Genomic DNA, 19,963 nt, shown 5'->3' with positions numbered 1-19,963 from the left:
GTAGTAGAATTATGTATCTCTTCCAGAAATAGATTTATTTCCTGGAAATATATTTATTTCCTCCAGCCTTATATTTAAACAGCTATCATCTTCAACACTGCAGCAAATCTTTTTTCATCTTGGACATTCCTGGCAAGCATATCAGCCCCACTGCTCTTACTCCTCCTCATTTATTCCTTTGGTTGCTTCAACCAGAAAAGTTAACAAAACTCCCCACAGCTAACTACCTGAACCATGATGCAGAGAACTGTTTGCCTTCTCTAGCTGAAAAATAAAGGGGTTGCAGCACTGAACAAGTAAATCAGAAAGGTGGCGGGGGGGAGAGAGAGAGAGAGAGAAAGAGAGAGAGAGTGTGATTGCAAGGCAGCTAACAAACAAATTCTAAGTTAGCTTTCCATAATTTGGCATCCTCCAAATGAGCTGGGATGGCACACATTTCCTGGCTGGGAAATCATGAAGTTCACAACTGAAGATTAATTCTTGGTAAAATTAGGAGAAGTATAAGCCTAGAGCAACAGTGAGATAGTTATTCTATCCAGTTTGCTTTATAACAATAATACTGTATTATCACTTAATAGCTGGGCTGCCCTTTTCCATTTCTAAAAATGATTTCAGAGAAAGAACCTGCATATTTCCCTAGCTATCTTTGTTGTTCATGTTTCTCTTATTATTTTAATTCCTATCTTTACATCTCTGGAATTTGAAACCCATTGCTTCTTGGCTTGTTCACAAATGAAGCTGCTTATTCTCTTGTATTTTAATACCATTTTTATTTTATGAAAACTGTCATTAGCTGCCCATATTTATTCTCTAAGCATTGCTTTATCTGATCTACAGTTACAACTTTCAGATTTGAACAATATATAATGTATGGTGTTACATGATACCTTTCTAAAAAACAAATATCCTACCTTTACTAGAACAATGGAGTGAGAGAGTCACATCATATAAAATCAAGTTCACATTATAAATTTTTAAAAAGTTAGGACATAAGAATTAAAAGCCATCCTATAACAAAGAATAATTTCTGGACAACCTTCAGAAAATAAAGACTATTTGGGGGGGGGGGAATTAACAAGGTGCCCAAAGCCAATAAAAAAGCAGTGATACCTAAAATGTCACAAATAAGAACCTCATCAAAGTTGAGTAGTTCCCATGAGTTTCTGTGCAGGAGAACATCAGGAAATCTTATTCATCTCAGAAAGAAATGAATAATACAATCTGAATGAAGTATATACTAGAGAGAACAGACTTCTGGGATACAAGAATATCCCAATCACCCCCAAATTAAGGGGTCTAGGATAGTAAAGACTCATCTCCCTATTTTGTTTCAAAATCAAATGCTTCTGGAAAACTCAGAAGCAAAGTACAAAGAAAGCTGATGATTAGTGTATTCCAGCAAAGAAGGAAAAAATCAATTTCATTTTGGTTGTTGCCAATTCTTGCCAAAGCTTTCTGCCATTAAAACAGTAATGTCTGTTTTAACTCACAGCCAAAGATTGTAAGGATCCATGCCATGCAATTTTTAAAGATTACTCTTTATAATCAAAATACATTTTGGAATTCAGTATTACACCACAGAGACTTATCTTATATGCAAAGATAAGATAAGAGCATATACCTAATTTCTTTTGAGATTCATATATCAAATCAGCAAAAATCTGGATAGCCTCTGGCTAGTACGAATCACTTTCTGGCGTGGAAGCTTTTGTAGCCTGGAATAAAGTTGGTGGTTCTTGCTTTTAAAAAATTTGTGCATGATGAAGAAAGAAGTTTGTCAAGCTCATTCTTATAAGTTTTAAGAAAGAGTAATTTCTGGGCTTTCATTAGAAGGCTGCTAAAGGACATACATAAAATATTTTTATTACAGCTCATTTTAAAATATGCCTTCATTTTAAATTATAAGACTACCAGCATAAAATACAAGCCCACAAACCTTTCTGGGACAACTTCTAGTATCAATTTTAAAACATTTCCTGAAGGCATGCCTGCATAACTTTGCTACAAAATAGAAATGCAGGAATGCAAGATGTGGCTGCTTTTATGCTGAATCTTCCTTCCTTATGCCTCATCACTCAAAATGCCAGTTTGGGCTTAAAGGGTCTAGGTCAGTGTTTCTCAGCCTTGGCAATGTGGACTTCAACTCCCAGAATTCCCCAGCCAGCAAGTCCACATATCTTAAAGTTGCTAAGGTTGAGAAACATTGGTCTTGATCTTTGTCAGGAGATCAGTTCTTGACAACAGATCAAGCTTGTTTATATGAATAGGTAGAGATCTTTCCATACCACCTTAAGTTGTAAATAGCAGGAAGAGACATAAATTTTTTCTAGCCTAAATAAAATAAATTGCATATCTGTTTAGTTGAAATGGCTTTGGTTTTGAAGATTTGATTTCATGAAATTTCTCATTGCATACAATAGCAAAGGTGGTGTTAATAATAATGATTCTAATTAATTAATATTCCCAGTCTTTCGGAATCTTAAAAGGTTTGGGTTTGAAAGCTTCCGAGGTCTGTTTAGACTACTGGAAAGGACTAGCGGAGCTTACACTAAGACCACGTGACAACAACTAACATTCTTTATGAAAGGACCTCTGTTTCAAATGATACAGTGGCTGTATGACAACACTCCTTGTCCACATCCACTGCATATTTCATGCACTCTTATTCCAAGATCCAACTTTTAAACTTTCAAATATGTAGATACATTGGCTGTGTTCACAGATTTCACTACAACATGATAGGCTTTGTTTAGTCTGGGCCAAATGTGCTACATTACCCATGCACTGTAGTTTAACTATAGCTTAGATCTGTAGCTTCTGGAATAGTATTATGCACCAAACCAACTATTATGTATTAGGAGGCTAAGGAAACTTTTTTTCTCTATCTAGATGTAGTTCTTCAGGCATAATCTGTTAGATTCACATGCCAGATGGTTCCTCCCATTCTTTTTCTCCTCTTGCATAAGATAAATATGTTTATTACATGTGTGCACATTACTATGCCTTAATGTTCAGACTCCTTGGAAAAGACCCTGATGCTGGGAAAGATTGAAGGCAAAAGGAGAAGGGGACGGCAGAGGATGAGATGGTTAGATAGCATCACTGAAGCAATGAGCATGAAACTGAGCAAACTCAGGGAGGCAGTGAAGGACAGGAAGGCCTGGCGCAATATGGTTCATGGGGTCACGAAGAGTCGGACATGACTTAACGACTGAACAATGTTCAGAATTTCTAAGCTTAGTCATGTAAATATACTACTTCACTAATACGTTTATCTAGAATTCAACTAAACCAATTTATTAAATAAAAAAGTTAATTTAGAAACAAACTAGTACAAATACACATCAATTTGGATGACTGTATTTACAGCAAAAGTAGCCAATGATTGGGTTACTCCATCGGATACATGTTGTGTCTCATGACTGTTATGGGAAAATGTTATTGGTAAACAGTTATTATGATGAAAGTAAAGATTCACCAGTGAAAAAACAATTAGATGCCTCTTTGCTCTCTTAACTATCAAAGTACGTGAGAAGTCAATTTTTACTAGATAGCTGAAATAAATTAGATCTCTGCATCAATTTGATTCATAACATCTTATTTTTGGAACACAAATGTTACTGAATGAGCCTAAATGAAATCCTTGTAACAGAAACAATCTGTACATATTCTAAAAAAATATTAACCCAAGTCTATTTCAGTGACAGAATGTCAATTCTTAATAGCCATTTCATATTACTTTGAGGTATTTGGGGATGTGCCTATATAAGCAACTGTGGAAGGTGGAATAGCTTCTATAGCAGCTTTTCAGTTTGTTTATAAGACATTTGGACTCTGGTTCCAGCTCTGAAGTACTGTAAAAAACATTATGCTGACTATCACAGGTGCGCATTTCAATAATGACATCTTAACAAATAATGCAAATAGGAAACAGTTAAGCTATATAAATGTTAAAACTGAAACAATGAATATGTATTTGGATATCTGAATGCAAGTGCAAGATTTTTCTAAAAAGCAGTTCATGAAGTTATTTCCACTATTCTGTTGAACATTTCCATATTACTTTCCACAGTAATAGATAAGTCTGCCAATTTTATTTGGACCCAAAGCATTTGAAGTCTACATCAGTTTAGACAGAGAGGATACATCCCTGGAGAGCTTGTGTCAACTCCATTGCCAATGAAATCAGCAAATGTGGCAATATAATAACGCTTTCCAGATGTGTAGGGCAGTGTTTTATTCTTTTCAGTTTGTGCTACATAGAGTACTTGCTCCGAAGTTTCCAAATGCCACGTACAGTCCTTATTTATAGTTTGGCCTTTCCAATCTTAAATTGTAATTCTCAGAGGATAATCTGAAGACCTTGACAGACATATCTCTTATACTAAAGTACTATACAATATAGAGAAAATGAACACATCCAGAGTGGCAGAGTTCACACAGTGAGATATTCACAATGTAGAACAACACTTGTATCAAGCTTTCTGCTAAAACGGCATAGACAACCAGATGTTGCTGAACTACAAGCCCAGCTCTCCTTGCCATTGGCCATACTTTCTGCAGATGCTAGGAGCTAAAAGTTCAGCAACATCTGAAGTGCCATAGGTTGCCAATCCACTTGCTGCTATAATCAATAGGCAATTGACTTGGCTAGCTTTCAGGTTGAGCTCACCTGCTAATCTACTCTAAATTTCTATTCTAAAACTGCCAGATTATAACCTTAGCACTTGTACCTGTAAATAGTTCCCCAAGACTGGATAATTTCTAATCTGTACTCCACAGAGCAACAGATTATGAAAATCTATTTGCATATTGGGTTCTCATCCTATAATATTATCTGATTTTCACTTAGTATGTGGCATTAGCCCAGCCAGTGTATTGTGCAAACCATAGTTTATGTCTGAACCCAGACAACATGGTTTATTTATATACAGCTAAACTATATCTTAATGCAGACCATAAACCCTGCTAAGGTCTACAAGTCCTTTTCAAAAAGGAATTAACTTTGAATAATATATAACCAACTATGTGTAGCTGGCAATTAATTTTTATTGTCAACTATATGTAGATCCAAACAGAACTTTTACTAACTTAACCACACCAGCCAGACCAGTATCTTTTAAACACAGCTACAGATCAACACAATGTGTGTTTGCCAATACAATATATATTACTGTAGCTGTTCTTGCAATTGCTGTTTCTAAGGTTAACAACATAAATTCCACTTCTACTTTGCTTCTTCAAGGCCATCTGCCACTACTGTTTTGTAAAGTAGGGCTGAGGTCAGCATGGTTTCCAGTAGAGAAAAGCTGGTGCTTAATCTTCCACTTTCTCATCATTCTTCCTGTCCACTTCCTCTTCCTGACCTCCTCCTCCCTCCCCTGTTTTTTCCCAGTTCATCAAACTTATCCAGTCATTGAAGGTGGGAGCAAATACAATTGCAGCTGTTACTAGTGGCTGGGTCACTACCATTATAAGAAATACATGTCTTTTTACCGAGCAGCTATCAAACAACCTTTCTGCCACTACTATTTGTCTAACTGGATGCTCTTGCACAATAAAAGAGCTACTGCTACTAATAGTAAGAAACAAATAAAAAGAAAGATATAAACACTATGCATAATCTTTTACCACATTATTTAAAAAAAAAAATCCATTGATGTCTCCTTTTAAAGGACAAAGTTGCCAGTAAAGATTCAACACAGCAATCAATACTTTTTATGTTTGCTGGGCAATGGGGTTAGCAACTCACAATTCATCTCACCTGTATTTATTTTAGCAAAGAAAATTCTTAGTTACTATGAGTGAATACAAAAAGTAAAGGGGGATAAGCGTGTTAAGTTTGCCTATGGATGATTTGCCAGAATGTGAGAAAGTTCATTGAGGAATTGTAAAAAATTGAATAGGTTTAAATTCTGGAATGTTTTACATAAATATGGAGGTGAAGATTGGTTGCTAAATGTGATACATGCAAGTAAAGCACAGATAGATCAAGTAACAGAAGAATATGTAATGTCTTCTTAGTTAAACAAAAACATTTAATGAATGTTTGGATAAATCTATAAGGGATGCTTGTGATGACATTAGAGGTGATGTATGACATGAATGTTGATCTACTTTTCTATGAAGATAATGTGCTGTTGGCTGAAGTCTGGAATGCTTGGCAGATATTAGACAACAATGAGTATGGATCTGACAATCTATTGAAGATTAAGGTAGGTGTGTTCAACAGAAAAAATGAACAATTGCAAGTTATACAAAGAGTGATAAAAAGTAGAGTAAGTAAATGAATATATGTACTTTGATAGAATGTACATTACAGATGAGGAAATGGATGGAGAAATCTTAAAATGAAAATATTGACAGTGGGATAATATGTAATATATGGTCTGTTATGACAAATGAATGGTTATAGAAAGAAGTGAAAATGGTAGCGTATAAAAATATGAATACTTTCTAATATGGAAATGAGATTTGGTTATGTCAGGAGAAACAACATGCAGTGGGAACATGTTGTTTAAGAAATGTGGAAAAACAAAACAGGATAGGGTTAAGAATGAAGAAGAAATGAATGAATAGAAAACTGAGTGACCAGTACTAAAGAAGTATGTTGAAGAGATTTGGTCATACAGAGAGAATGAATGAGTACTGAATTGCAAAACAAACACATCAAAGAACAGTTATTGAATCAACAGAAATGGAAAGATCAGGAAAATGATGATTGAATGGATGAGACTCTTAAAAAGAGAGCAGCAAGAAGATAGCGTATGAAGTGATGTATGATAAGAGGAGAAGGATTGTTTGCAAAAACAGAGTAGGTGCTCTATGGTGATTATATTGGTATAAAATAGATGTATTTCCTTTTCCTGATGTGTCTTTATTTTTTGCTTACTATTTATTACTCCTTACTCTGTACTTTACATAATACTGTTCATCCCAAAAGGAAATAGAGTGATGGGTATTTATGTACAAACTGTGTGAATGATGGTCTTAAGCTCAATAAACAAACATATCCTTTAAAATATTAATAAAAATTATTGTATGCATATTTCCCCCCATAATTTCATTCAGCCTTTCCCAACAATGCCACCACTAGCTATGAGAGATGGAGAAAAGTTGTTAAACTGTAGTCCAACACATCCAAAGGACATCAGACTGAGACAACCTAACAGCTCCTTGTTTAAATCCATTATTATGCAGAGAAACATAAGTATGTGTTCAAGATCATTTGAATGGATCACTAGCACTGCAATTTTGTCATGTCTTAATCTTTTTAAAGTATGTGTGTGTGCACGTGCATGTGCGCATGGGCATATTTTGAAATTTACCTGAGCTCAAATTGTTATTTTCTTAGTATAATTTGGCAAAAGACAATCACTAGAGGTCAAAAAGCACATATCCATGCAATGAATCTTTCCATGGAATATAAACATTAGGAAGATTGCAAGGAGAAAATGCAAGGTCTTTCATTTCCATATAATCTAACTGAAAGAGTTTAACCTTTAAGAAACCCATTTTGTATGGTTCTGTAAATTTCCAACTTTTACTACTGAAAGCCTTTGAAAATTATCAGCAGAAAAATGTTACACAATCAGGAATATGTAATAAATGTACTCTACCAATTTACATATAAGTAATATTCTCCTCCAAGAACAGTTGATTTTTTTTAAAGATTGCGCAAGAAAAATTTATATAGTATACATATAATACAGATTTATTATTTTTAATTATCTGTGCATACTTAAATCATTGCTCATGCTACACTATTTGCCACAATATGCCTTTCTTCCTACCATGTACCTCTTCAAGAATTATACAAAAGACTTTCAAAATGAAATGAAATGAAATGAAATGAAATGAAATGAAATGAAATAAAATAAAATAAAATCAGTGTGGTTTGAAATTGAAATTAAATTCCTTTCATCCTATTATCAGGTTTTTAGAGACATCTATGTTGTACAGTAAGGTAATTCCTATTCACATTCATTTTGGATTTCACTAAGATTGGAATGTTTGTTAAAACTAAGATAACATTCAACTTCAGTGCTACAAACTACACTTATAGCAGTTTAAAATTAGTGCTTAGCCCATTTATTGTATTAAAAAGTATATGGTCTCTTCCGTTGAGCAAAAAAAAATTTTTTTTTTAGCAGAGATCTAATAATTTTAACTAGAAATTAGAAGCATCTTACTGAGAATCCAACACTACATAACACAGAATTACTGAATCTTGCCACCCAAGATTTTACTCAAGCTTTAATCTAATTGCTTGGGAAAGAGATACGAATAGATTATTGAATAATGTGCCGTTATTTACAGGAATAAGATCCCATAAAATACTAAAAAATATATAGCGATCTTCCTTCTCCATCTCTTTCCATTATTTCACACTCTGCTATACCAGAAACTGCCAAAAGGGAACCCAAAGCTATGTTCACAAGGATTAAATATCTCATTCTTAATATTTGGGCTATATGATGACTTGTTTTGAGAAGAGCAGGTTTTTGCCTTTGGGGTTTCCAACTCCTGCTTCCTTCCAAGGTTTATAGCAGCTTCTTTCTTAGTAAATTTGAAGCTTGTAACTTCAGATATTCAACGAGAATATTAGGAATTTCAAAATGAAGGCAAGTTAGGCAAAATATAACAGGAGAGATTTTTAAAAAATAAGTAACTGTTAAAATGTTTTTCCAACAAAAACAGTAATCATTTTCATCTTTTAAGGCACAATTTATGTTACTATTTTAGCAAATTCATTATTTTACAGAGCAAGGTTTGTATAGAAAGTCATGGATTCTTAAATACGTTACATAATTCAGTTTGGTCAAATTTCTTCTACACTTAGTTGTTGTATAAACAGTCCCTGAAAGGAAACTTTGCAAACAAGATATGACAAAGGAGTTATCACATAGTATAGCTTATTCACTGAAAGGAGTTACGCTGTATAGCCTAACTCCTTTTGATTTTGTGAACAAAATCAAAAGAATCAAGATGTAGAAAGAAAAATCCTAACAGATACCCAACCCTGCTCATCCCTACATAAAGATACCACCTTTCCCAAAATAACCTAGAATACCATATAGATCTGCAATTTAACTAACACAGAATGGGATTTTCAAATCATCTGAACCTTTCATAATGTCAGCAATGTTGAAAATTGTACCAAAAGACACCCATATATATTGCAGTTCTACCACATTGCTATACTGCATCAAAATTTAAGCACACCATTAGTAATATCCTTTTGTTTGGCATGTTATGCAATATGCATTCAAGCTTTACAGAAGCAACATTAAAACTTGTTTTAGAGAAATTTTGTATGTATATTTCTGTTCGGTTTTTTTTTTTTCCTTCCCATGGGGTGTACTCAAAATATTCAGGGTTGTGGAATTAGATTAGCATCCTAAGTAGAGAAATAACCAAGGATTTCACAATAAACAAGTTTTTTCCCCATACTGAAAAAAATGGTAACAGAACATTTATTCGTTTGGAAAGACTTATGTAAAGTAGTAATGGTATTCATTACATTCCCTGCACATGAATAAGTCAGGCTGTTGAGTATAAATTGAGAAAAAGGCACTGTCCTTGATGGTTCAAATTCTGACTAGCACCTTGGGCAACATGTATAGTCAACCTGTGGATACTTTGTTATGCTAATGAAGAATTCCACATGTGTACCCTAAAACAAATCCACACACAAATGATTATTTCAACTCAACCAAGAACCATCTGCATTTAATCTATCAGAGCAGTCTTCAGTTTGAATCTGTCTAAAAAGAGAAAGTATTCAAAGATGGTGTTAACTTATTTGGGGTTTCCTGGGAAGAGGAAGAAGCTGAGGGCAGATTTATCCTAGAAAGTGTGTGTTCCCAAACTGGTGTCTGACAAGGTAACACAAATCTTCAGATGTATTTGTAGGGGAGAATCTTCCTAATGACTACCTGAAAATATCCCAAAGTCCCCCCCCCCCATTTAAATTACTTCCAACCCTAACCCTAATCCTAACCCTCAATTCAAATTTCTTCCAATCTTATGGGATTTTAAACTCTAGTTTTTTTCAAATACAGAAGTTGGATAAAATTGGAAAGAATGTTTCATAGTATCACTGAATGATGCTACCTAAAATAGTCACAATAAACAAATAACTGGAAAGGAAAATACAAAATAATGACTAGTTTTCAACTATGGTAAATTCTCTAGTCTTAAAGCCTTCAACTATTTGAAAATGTATTCAAAGTGGCATAATACAATCAAGGTAATTACAATAATATCGGACAAGATATGTTGACCATTTCAGAAAATGAAGATTATTATTACCACCTTAGTCAAGTCCCCTTAGTGCAAGGGTATTTCATATAAGCCCTGGAAGTCTCTGTTGCACTGTACTTTCCATTTTCTCAATTTTCAAGCAAACCACTAGTTGCATAAAATAGTCAAGAACACTGATATTTCGAATACCAATATGATATTTAGCATTAGGTATAATTCCTCTTCAACCATCACATTTTCAGTTTATTGCAGAAATACAAAACCATGATAACTTATTTATTTTATTTATTGATCATATTTATATAGCTGCCCATCTCACAAAAGAGTGACTCTGAGTGGCATACAACACTCAATTAAAAACTTGGTAGTTAAAATACTGGCATTCTCCAGTATGGATGCAAACCGATTTATCAAGCCAAACCAGTTATTGGTCTCTAGAGGAAGCCAGTACAAACATGAAGGAGATAACCTTTAACCACAAAGTAAAATATTTTTAGCTGTTTCATATATTGAATTTTTGGGCATTTGGCTTGTTTCCAGAATTTACAAATCATAACATGTTAATATATAACAATATACCATGTCTGGAAATATACACATCACTGGGCAACCAATTTATCTCTTCTCCTCAAAAGCACAGCAGATAATGTAGCATCCACCATCTTTAGATACACAATGCAATATATTCATGTTTACTCAGCAGTAAATCCCACCAACTTAAAACAGGATTCACACCAAAACAGATGAGGTCACTGTATCCTTAGACCACTTCAAACATCACACAGTGCTAAAGCAAGTTTGCCATTAAAAACACACTGTCCCAGAGGTACAAGTAATTTTGAAGCTCTGGCTGCATGATACATGTAGTAAGTACATTTTTTATATGCCTACATCAGTATTTTTAGGCTTATATGTGCATTCTACAGATGTGTGTTAAATTCCATCCCTGATGCAATCAGGGCTCAAATACAGTTGAAATGCCAAAGAATTGTGTGCCATCTAAAACAAAAACATTTTAGCATGAGCTTTAATGGACTATAATCCACTTCACTCTTCCTCTTTATAACACTCCAACGTATAATACTTTGCTTTATATACTCTTAGAGATAGAGAGCACAATAACTTGAAAATTTAGAAACCCACAACTTCATGTCGATTTTCCACCATGAATTCAATAAATTATTAAGCAAGCCCAAAACTATCACATTTGTGTGAATTAAAAATGCCCAACAAGAGAAAAATAAAATTAATATTTGGGGCTCTGAAAAATTAGCACTTGAGGTAACTTGCAGTTTTAAAAGGTTTTTTTATTATAGATATAGCAAAAATAGGATTGTCTTACCCCAACTCAAACCCCAGATCTATTGGGCTATATAGTAAGATACGCTAGAGACTTCAGCTTCTTTAGATCCAATTACCACTAAGGGTGCAGCGCCACATATGTTTCTCAGGAGTAACAACTTCATTGAACTAATGAAGCTTAATCCTAAGAAAACTTAAAAGAAATTTAACAATTACTCTGGCAACTGCTGCATCTTCCTATGAAGATGTACTTCATAATGAACATCACAAACATATGTCAATGGTTACACTGCTATTGAAGTCATACCACCCAGCCATTCTGTACAATTCACCCCTTATGCTCTATTACAGGCTTCTGAATATTATTAAAATGTCTGAATGCAATTAGAAATGATCCCAAGGAGAAGGATTTCCACATAGTAGTAAGCAGTCCTTTGAAATGTTATCATAACTAAATGTTTGCTGCTCTGTACACAAAGCTTGTCTTTCCAAATATAGCTTTTTTTTCCCCCATTCACTGCATGCACATATACACACACACATATATGTAAAGAACACTTACTGTTCTAGGAATTGGTGGAGAAAGAGAACCATTAGACATATATGGATCATTATTCATATTTGGCATCATGATATACCCAGAATAACCAGAATAAGAAGGTCCTTTATTGTACAGAACACCATCTGTGTGTTTGCCTGTAAAAAGGAAGAGTTATTATTTGGTTTGTTGCTTAGATTTCTAATATAAAAGAAACTTTTATATAAGATAACATGATTTTCATCTAGCGGCTTTAGATTTTTTTCAAAGCTTCATCTTTGCAATCAGTATTTCCTCAGTTAAGTTTTAAAACCTCTTGAAAGAAGATCTGTATGTAAGATTTTAGTCTTCCCTACATATGCTCTGTGATAAGTTCTACGGTTTGACTTCCAGCAAATATTTTCAAGCTTAAAAATTGTAGCTTACCAGACACCTACAATATTAAAACTTCAAATAAATCTGTTTACAACCACAACTTATAGAGAAAAGAGAATGTTTATATACAAAGTGACCTACATGTGCTTTTTCTAATGATTAATATGCCCTATTTTTTTTAATGTGTAATTCTAAAACTTCCTCTAGTAGTCTGTACACATACAACATGATCAAGCTTATTCTGATTGGGCCAATTAGAAGCAATTAAGGAGAAAAAGAGTTCAGGCTGGCATGTAACAATACCCTGCTGATACTGGTGAGCTTGTTCATCAGAGGAGGCTCCATTTCTAATCTTCTTAATATCTAATTTAAATAATAATGGCTAGTTTGCAAGCAGTGCAAGTTGGAACACTTATTTAGCTTGTCCATATTTATCGACAAAAGTCACTCAGTCCTTCAGTGCTATCCCCAGATAGCAGAAGACATTTCTGGGTTGTGGATTTGACATGAAGCTGAAATATTTTGTGGTCAAACATTTCATTCACCTAACTGGGCTCACTGAAAGACTTTATTTGGCCAAGTATCCAGTGGACCTTCTTACAACTGTCATTTAATTAGCAGTACAGATGCCCAGTGTATTGTATGAATGAAACAGATTCCCTCATCACAGTTTTGAAAAAAGGATTTGTTAACTACTTCTGCACTTAAGCAAATAAATTATGTCTGAGCACACAGAGAATCAATAGTGGTCTTGTCTGGTAAGAATAGAATACATATGCTTTCCTAACAGATACGAAATTTATTCTTTTAAAGCTACATTTTAAAAAATGGGCACTGGATTGATTTGGGGAAACACTCCCATGGCGCAGAAGCACTATGTAAGATGGCAAAATCACATTCATAGCCAACAACTGACATTCAAAAAGAATGGGTTTTGTCAGACGGCTTTACTCAGATTCTGTAAGACCCAAACTAAATAGAGGTTAGCATTACAAATACACTATCTAAACCGCAAAATCCAGAGACCACACAGCAGATATCTAGCCTGGTACCATAATATGCACTGACTGGTTATGTTAAAGAAGTGTGCTTCCAGTTCAATGGGAGACTGCCAGGTTGGGTAAAGCTACTATAAAAACAACAACAACGTATCTTACCTTCTTCAGGATGTTCTCTGCCTTTCTCATAAGCTTCCTGAGACTGGCCTGGCCTAGAAACCTTAAAAAAAAAAAAAAAAAAATCATACATGACTGCTACCATATTTTGTAGTACATTCACCCCATAATGAAAAAAAAATGTCAGTGTCCAAGTTCAGTAAAAGTGTGTGTGTATATATATTTTTTACTTTACTGGACAAATAAGCTAAACGGAGGAATGTCCCAGTTTTCTGTTTCCAGCTATATAAGGATGGCTTCCATAGTCCTTATTCTACATCAGATGTTTATTTTATTGAAATTGGCACTATTAAAAACCTTTGTCTGGTTCGTTTTAATGTAGGTAAGTTACCCAATAGTTTATGCAAATCATTTAAAGAGTTTATGACTAATTCTGTGACCTTGCTGATTTCAATCCAAGAATATTCATGGCTGCTCTAGATTAATGCTATTGTATGATCCTATGACTCATATAAACATGCCTTTCATCATGCCATGAAAGCTAATTTACAGAACAAACCAATGCACGTCTACTCAGGAGTATTACTATGTTGAATGAAGCTTACTCCCAGACAAGTACATACACAATTGGAATCTTAGGGCATTCACATCATGCTTAGTCTTTACAAAAAGGAAGGCATCATACTATGTGAGAACTCATAGTAACCCCTAGGTATTAACCAAATGACTCTCATTTTGCTAATATTTAAATAGGCTCCATTTTAATCAATAAAAGTTCATACAGATTCAAGCACTGATTTAGAAACATCAGAGACAATTCAAGCAGTCCCTATTTCATTGTAGCAACCCTTGGTATTTTGTTGCATGAGAAAAAAAAAAAAAGCAGGTAACTCTTATGCAAGTCAAGATGTAAAGAACAAAAAGTTATTCTAGCATTTAAGAAGATAGGAGCACAAGGGCCTCCTCCTAGAGTAAGCCAGCCATTGTAAACAAACAGCAGCAATTTAATGCTGCTGTTTTATAAAATGCAAAATCAGCTGCCAAAGGGATCTGTCTCATTCTGCCTAATGGTAGGAACAGCCCAAGTTCAGCGTGACTTATTATTCTCTCAGACATATATAAGGCTGTGTACCTAACCATAAATGACATTGATTGTGAGTGGAATTTACTTGGAACTAATGTGCCTAGGACCCTTTTCCTAATTATTAGTAGGGCAGGGCCCATTGCTACATTCCTAAAATATTTCTACATCAATTCCTGCCAGAAGCAACAGGAAGAAAGAAACTCTTCTGACTTACGAGCAGCTATTACTATCTCTGAGCCACTGAGGCCACAGAAATAACATTTCTTCAAATCTCTCAGGCATCTTTTCCCAAATAAACAAATTCAAACTGACCTCCAGGTTTTATTAATGCATGAATCAACTCAAGCAGTAGATACCTCTTTTTTGCAACAATGCATGGACCCTCTGGTTTCATAAGGTTACAGTGGCATTCTCAATTTATAACCAACTTCTAAGTCCAACTGGGAATCCCTGTTTTGTTTGTTTTTTTTGGATGAGGATTCTGTGACCCTCTGCCTCACAAGATCTATTCTTGAAGAGTGCCTAGGATGTTATCTTGGGGAGGGGGGCAGTAAGGCAAGTGTAATCAGGATAATATAGAGAACCCCCAGCACCAAACTCAGAGTTTTAATCTCAAAACAGAACAGGGGTTTACATTTCAGCCTTAATAGCTATCTGCACATCTACAAGGAACAAAGCAAAAGGAACCAGTTTAGCAAAAAAAAAGCTAATGGGGCAAGGGAGAAAGACTACTATAGTTGCATTCTAGCAGTAGTGGCCTTCTCTCTCTTCCCCCCCCCCCCCCGTTTCTAAGTTGGGGATAAAGTAGCAATAAGATTAAACTCTGGGTAAACAAACCAATCGTTCTATTTCAACTTCTGAGCAAGCCCAGGGTCTGGTTCCAAAGGGTTGGGGGTGGGGAGTGCAAACAGCTCCAAACTCCGCTCTCTCCTCCCACCACTACGCCAAGCGCTATTCATTCATGGGGAACAGTGGAGTATCGGTTTTCAAAGCGCCGTGGTCAAAACTGTAACCCACTTGGCGGCTTGCAGTTTCCCGTTTTCCATTCTGGGCTCACACACACCCTTTCCTTAGCTTGCCACGAAAAAAGAATGTGGGAACTTCAACAAGGGAAGCCTTTAAAATTAAGGAAAAAGAAAATAACTTTTCCCCATTCCCTGCTCGAATCCCAGAACACACTTGAGGCTAATAGATGAAAGAAAGCCGGAAAAGATTCTCCTCGCCCCCTCCCAACTGGAAGCCCACCCAGAGAGCGAAACCGGACTGTTCTCCTCCGGGCGTGACTCTGCTGCTCCGGGACTCCTGCTGCTCACACTTGCCATCGCTCCTTCCAGAAACTTTGTGCCGGTCCACTCCATCAGCTGTGGAGCACTCTCTCTTGTCCTTCACGCAAACACACGCTCCAAGTTTAAATCCAGCCCTTTCTCTCCGTACCTCATGTCCGTGCCCGTTGCTGTTGGGGATCGTTTCCGACTCGTTGACTAGCGAAGACTTGATGTCGGCCAAGTCTCCTTCTTCCTCCGGGTGGCTGATCTCGGCGAAGATCGTTTCCTTCTGAGGGTCACCTTCGTCTTTGAAAGGGATCATCTCGTCGGTGGCACAAAGCTCCGGATCGCCGCCGCCTCCCGAGAGCTGAGGCATAGTGGCTTCTCGACCCCGGGAATAAAGGAGGGCAGGGAAGAAGGGAGGGCAGGAAGGGAGAACGAGAGAGAGGAATAGCAGGAGGAAGGAGCGAGGGAAGTTAAAAGGCTTTGGACGCGGAGCTCGCTTTGCGCTGCACTCCTATCCCCCCCTCTCCGCCTCTCGGGCTAAACTCAGCGCTCTCCTCCCTTTTCCACCCCATCCACATCCAAACACCTGGGGGAGGGGAGAGCAAGCAAGACTGGAGCGTGGCCGGGCCTGTCTACTTTGTCTGCTTTAAAAGGAGGGGAGGGGAAAGAGAGCGAACGAGCGAGGCAGACTCGCGCCCCCCTCCCTTCCCCTCCGGTTTCTGTTGTGTCTGCAGTTAAGACGACGCGAAAGTCGGGACAAGTTTGCTTCTCCCCAGACACGTTTAACTCCGCTTTTCTAAAGAGAAGCCTAATTTCTTGTGGACCGCTTGCGTTCTCCCTCCCCCCGCTTTTTAAAGAAGACACCACTGTCCGAATGTTTCAGGGGGGAGCACAAATGCTCGTCTCCGAGTGGGAAAAGCCAACGAGCTGTTTAAGTCGAAGCCTCCTGAGATAGAAGCAGCTCTGTTGGGAATTCTGGGAAGCGACCCAAGGAAGGATGGGGCTCCGTGCCTGCGCGCGTACCCACGCCGCGAAAGTCCGGGACGCAGAGGTTGGGGGGGGGAGCATGCCTAGTGGGAGAAAAAGGACGGAGGGAAGTGGGGAAGCAATTCCTCTAACACACACACACACACAAACACACCAGGACTCCGCTTTTGTTCCTTGGCCGGGAAAGATTTTTTTTTCCTCTTCGTCGTCCTAGCTCTCCAGAAGCGAAATGAACCGGGCGGCTGGCATTTACATGGGGAAACGGAGCTGAAAAATTCCTCAGGTGCAGCTAAAGAACAAGAATCGAAAGTTCTTGAGTGGCGGGAAAAGGGGACGCTCCTTAAAAAGAAGAAGGAGAGGAAGTTAGCTTGTCCAGGATTATAAAAACTCCACCACCCCCAAAACCGAGTCAGGCTGCCGCTCTGAGATCAAAGGGCCAACCAACCCCTAAATTCTTCCAGGTGTTGCTGCTTCCCCCTTCAGCGATCCACACAAGTGCGCGCGCGCAGTCAGTCACCTGTTTTGGTTTTTTTTTTTTTTTTTTCTTTTTTGGCCGCGCGCTCGGTTTTAGTCAGTAGGAACGGCGGGCATAGAAAGGTCTTCTCTCGCCGAAGGCGCTGGCTGCGCTTCTCTGCCTCCCGGCCTGCGACGCGAGTTCCCTCCTGCGAGGTTGCCCGCGAGGTGTTCTGGTTCTGCCCCTGCCCGAGCCTCGCTGGGCTTGCGAGGCGGGCCGTGCGAGGCGGAAAGCCAGCCGCCTGCCGCGCGCTCCTTCTCTCACGTAACTTTCCCGTCCCTCCACCCGCTACTCCCCCCCCCCCCCGCGCGCTCTCTCGCTCTGGTGAAAGGCTGGGGGCGGGAAGAGAGAAGATGAAAGCGAAGCCGCCGCCTTGATTGACAGCTCATTGATAGATGCTCTTGAGAGAAAAAGGAAATGTAGCCCTACAGAGAGAGGAGGAGGAAAAACAACTTAAACCGGGAAAGCATGAGGATGGGCTAGAAAGCTCGCTCCGTGTTAAACGCATCTACAGCACAAAAAGAAGGTGCAAAGCCAGGCCAACAAAGTTCATAAGAAAAACGAAAACAAAAAACCACGGACGTCTCAGTCCGCTGGAAAGTTTCACCTAAGACAAGGTGGACGGCGAAGATGCTGAAGGGGAGGTGCAGCAGAAAGTAGTCAGCTGAATCCAAACGGGGGGGTTGGGTTTTGTTACCCCTGCTCAGGAGAAGCTCGTTTGCCTTTGTTTTTCCCTTAATCACAATGTTTGCCCCCGTCCCGTTCTTCTGGCGTCTCTGAGTGTTGTTTTTGTTATTACCTGAGATTGTCTGAAGATGAAACAAGGGTGAGGGTGGGCTGCGAGCTGCTGTGGGGAGGGGTGGAGGCTTCTAATTCCATCTCCCTCTCCCCAAAGAAAGGTCTTCGGAGACAGTAAATAATAGTGATCCGAACATCTTGAGACCAGTCTTGTTTTGCTTCGTGAAGACTTTCCCCCTTTTGGGGAGAGGAAGAGGTGGTATATCCATATACAACTGTTGGGGGCTGATGATGGGGGTATCATAGGGCTACTGCTGTCCTTATGTTTACATGGACAAAAGGCATAACACGTGAACAGAGTAATATAGACTTCTGATTCCCGAGTTAATACTAGAATCATATTTGAAATTTAACATTTAAATCTGCAATCTTAGGACGAACTGGTTGAAAAGCAAGTCCTATTGAACTGAACGGACTGTGCTGAATCTGTGTGCGTGTGTAAAATGAAATAGCATCTTCACATATTCTCTTTTCTTATATTCATATTTAGCCACTGATGTGATGATTGGAACAGAGCCTTTTATTGCCTGTATTTAGAAATTCATCCTTGCAAGCATTCCATGCACGTATAGGGAAAGGAAAAATCAGGATAGTAGTCTGAGTTAGGAAACGTTTACTTGGAAGTAAATGCGACTGGGCTGGATGGGATTTCTTAATAGATGCTGCAGCGCTCTCGGGTGCAAATTTTGTTGCTTGGTTCTTGTTTAAATCAAATGTACAGATATGCCATAACTGGGAAACGGAGGAATGGAAGCACATCAAGCAAAATGCAAGTCGATCCTTAATCCGTTTTCTGTACAGAACTCTTTTATTTTTTGCAGGACCCAAAGGGAATGGCAGACTGCTTCTTGAGATGATATTTTTTAGAAGAAAAACGTTGAGGTGAATAAAAGCAAATATGAAATACTTGCCAGACGCTGCTTCCATCTGGGGATTGTAATAAAAATAAAAATCCAGTTATCTAAGACTCATAAAGGAGAAGGACAAAAGGCACTGGGAGGGCGGAGGGACACGAAACACCACAGATGCCACACAGAAGCCACTGCATTACTTCCCATACATGTTATTGATCAGAAAAACACATGGGGGGGGGCTTTTATCTAAAAGTCCAAGCCGCTGTCCATGTGACCCTTGGCAATCCATCTCCGTGGGATATACTTCCGCGCCAAGCGAATAAGAGAGGGTCTTGGGAAACAGCTTCCACTGTAATGAATGGGGTGGGAACTTGGTCCCACGCAAACTCGCGTTTGATTCGAGCAGATCGCAGCTGACCAAAAGCTGCCTTACGGTCCCTCTCTTGCTTTAGGCGGCTGCTTAGAAGCTGAAGAAGTTTCAGGGGCGCTTTGCTAAATGTTGACCTTGTTCCACCTAATTCGGATCCTATTTTCCCCTTCATGTTAATTGTTGAAGCTGCCGCTCTCATTTGCAGAATCCCTCCCTTTGCCCTCGAGATTGTTGTACTTTAAACTACATAATGGGAACCGCTTAAGAGGAGGGAGGAGGGAAAGAGAGAAAAATCAGTGCGTAAAGAGAGACTCTGTTTGATGTTACTCGCGCAAAAAGATCTTCCTCTTTGGAAAAACCAACCCGCCCTCTTCAGAGAAGCCACGGATTTCCTTTAACAGTCATTTGCGATTTGAGTGTTTTGCTGTTTAGATCTTGTCACTCGCCTATGTTTCAGAAAGGCAGGGAGCACCATTTGTGTTTATGGTG

The 19,963-nt window shown here is 38.1% G+C and overlaps 1 protein-coding gene across 2 annotated transcripts in view; it reads right to left on the bottom strand.

The window, feature by feature from the left end:
• Positions 1–16,825, bottom strand: part of LEF1 (lymphoid enhancer binding factor 1) — a 99,397-nt gene extending 82,572 nt beyond the window's left edge. For both annotated transcript variants that reach the window (XM_088132989.1, XM_088132988.1), the window contains exons 1-3: positions 16,115–16,825; positions 13,639–13,699; positions 12,131–12,264 (exon numbers count right to left, since the gene is read on the bottom strand). In XM_088132989.1, the coding sequence (XP_087989115.1) occupies positions 12,131–12,264; positions 13,639–13,699; positions 16,115–16,321 (402 nt within the window). In that variant the 5' untranslated portion in view covers positions 16,322–16,825. The remainder of the gene's footprint in view (positions 1–12,130; positions 12,265–13,638; positions 13,700–16,114) is intronic.
• Between the last annotated feature and the right edge of the window lie 3,138 nt (positions 16,826–19,963).

Source organism: Python bivittatus, unplaced genomic scaffold, assembly GCF_059951505.1.
Source record: "Python bivittatus isolate LINGU-HERP-01145 unplaced genomic scaffold, Pbiv_v1 ctg000070_np1212, whole genome shotgun sequence".
NCBI classification, from domain to species: domain Eukaryota; kingdom Metazoa; phylum Chordata; class Lepidosauria; order Squamata; family Pythonidae; genus Python; species Python bivittatus.
This window is presented reverse-complemented; position numbering and strand designations above follow the sequence as displayed.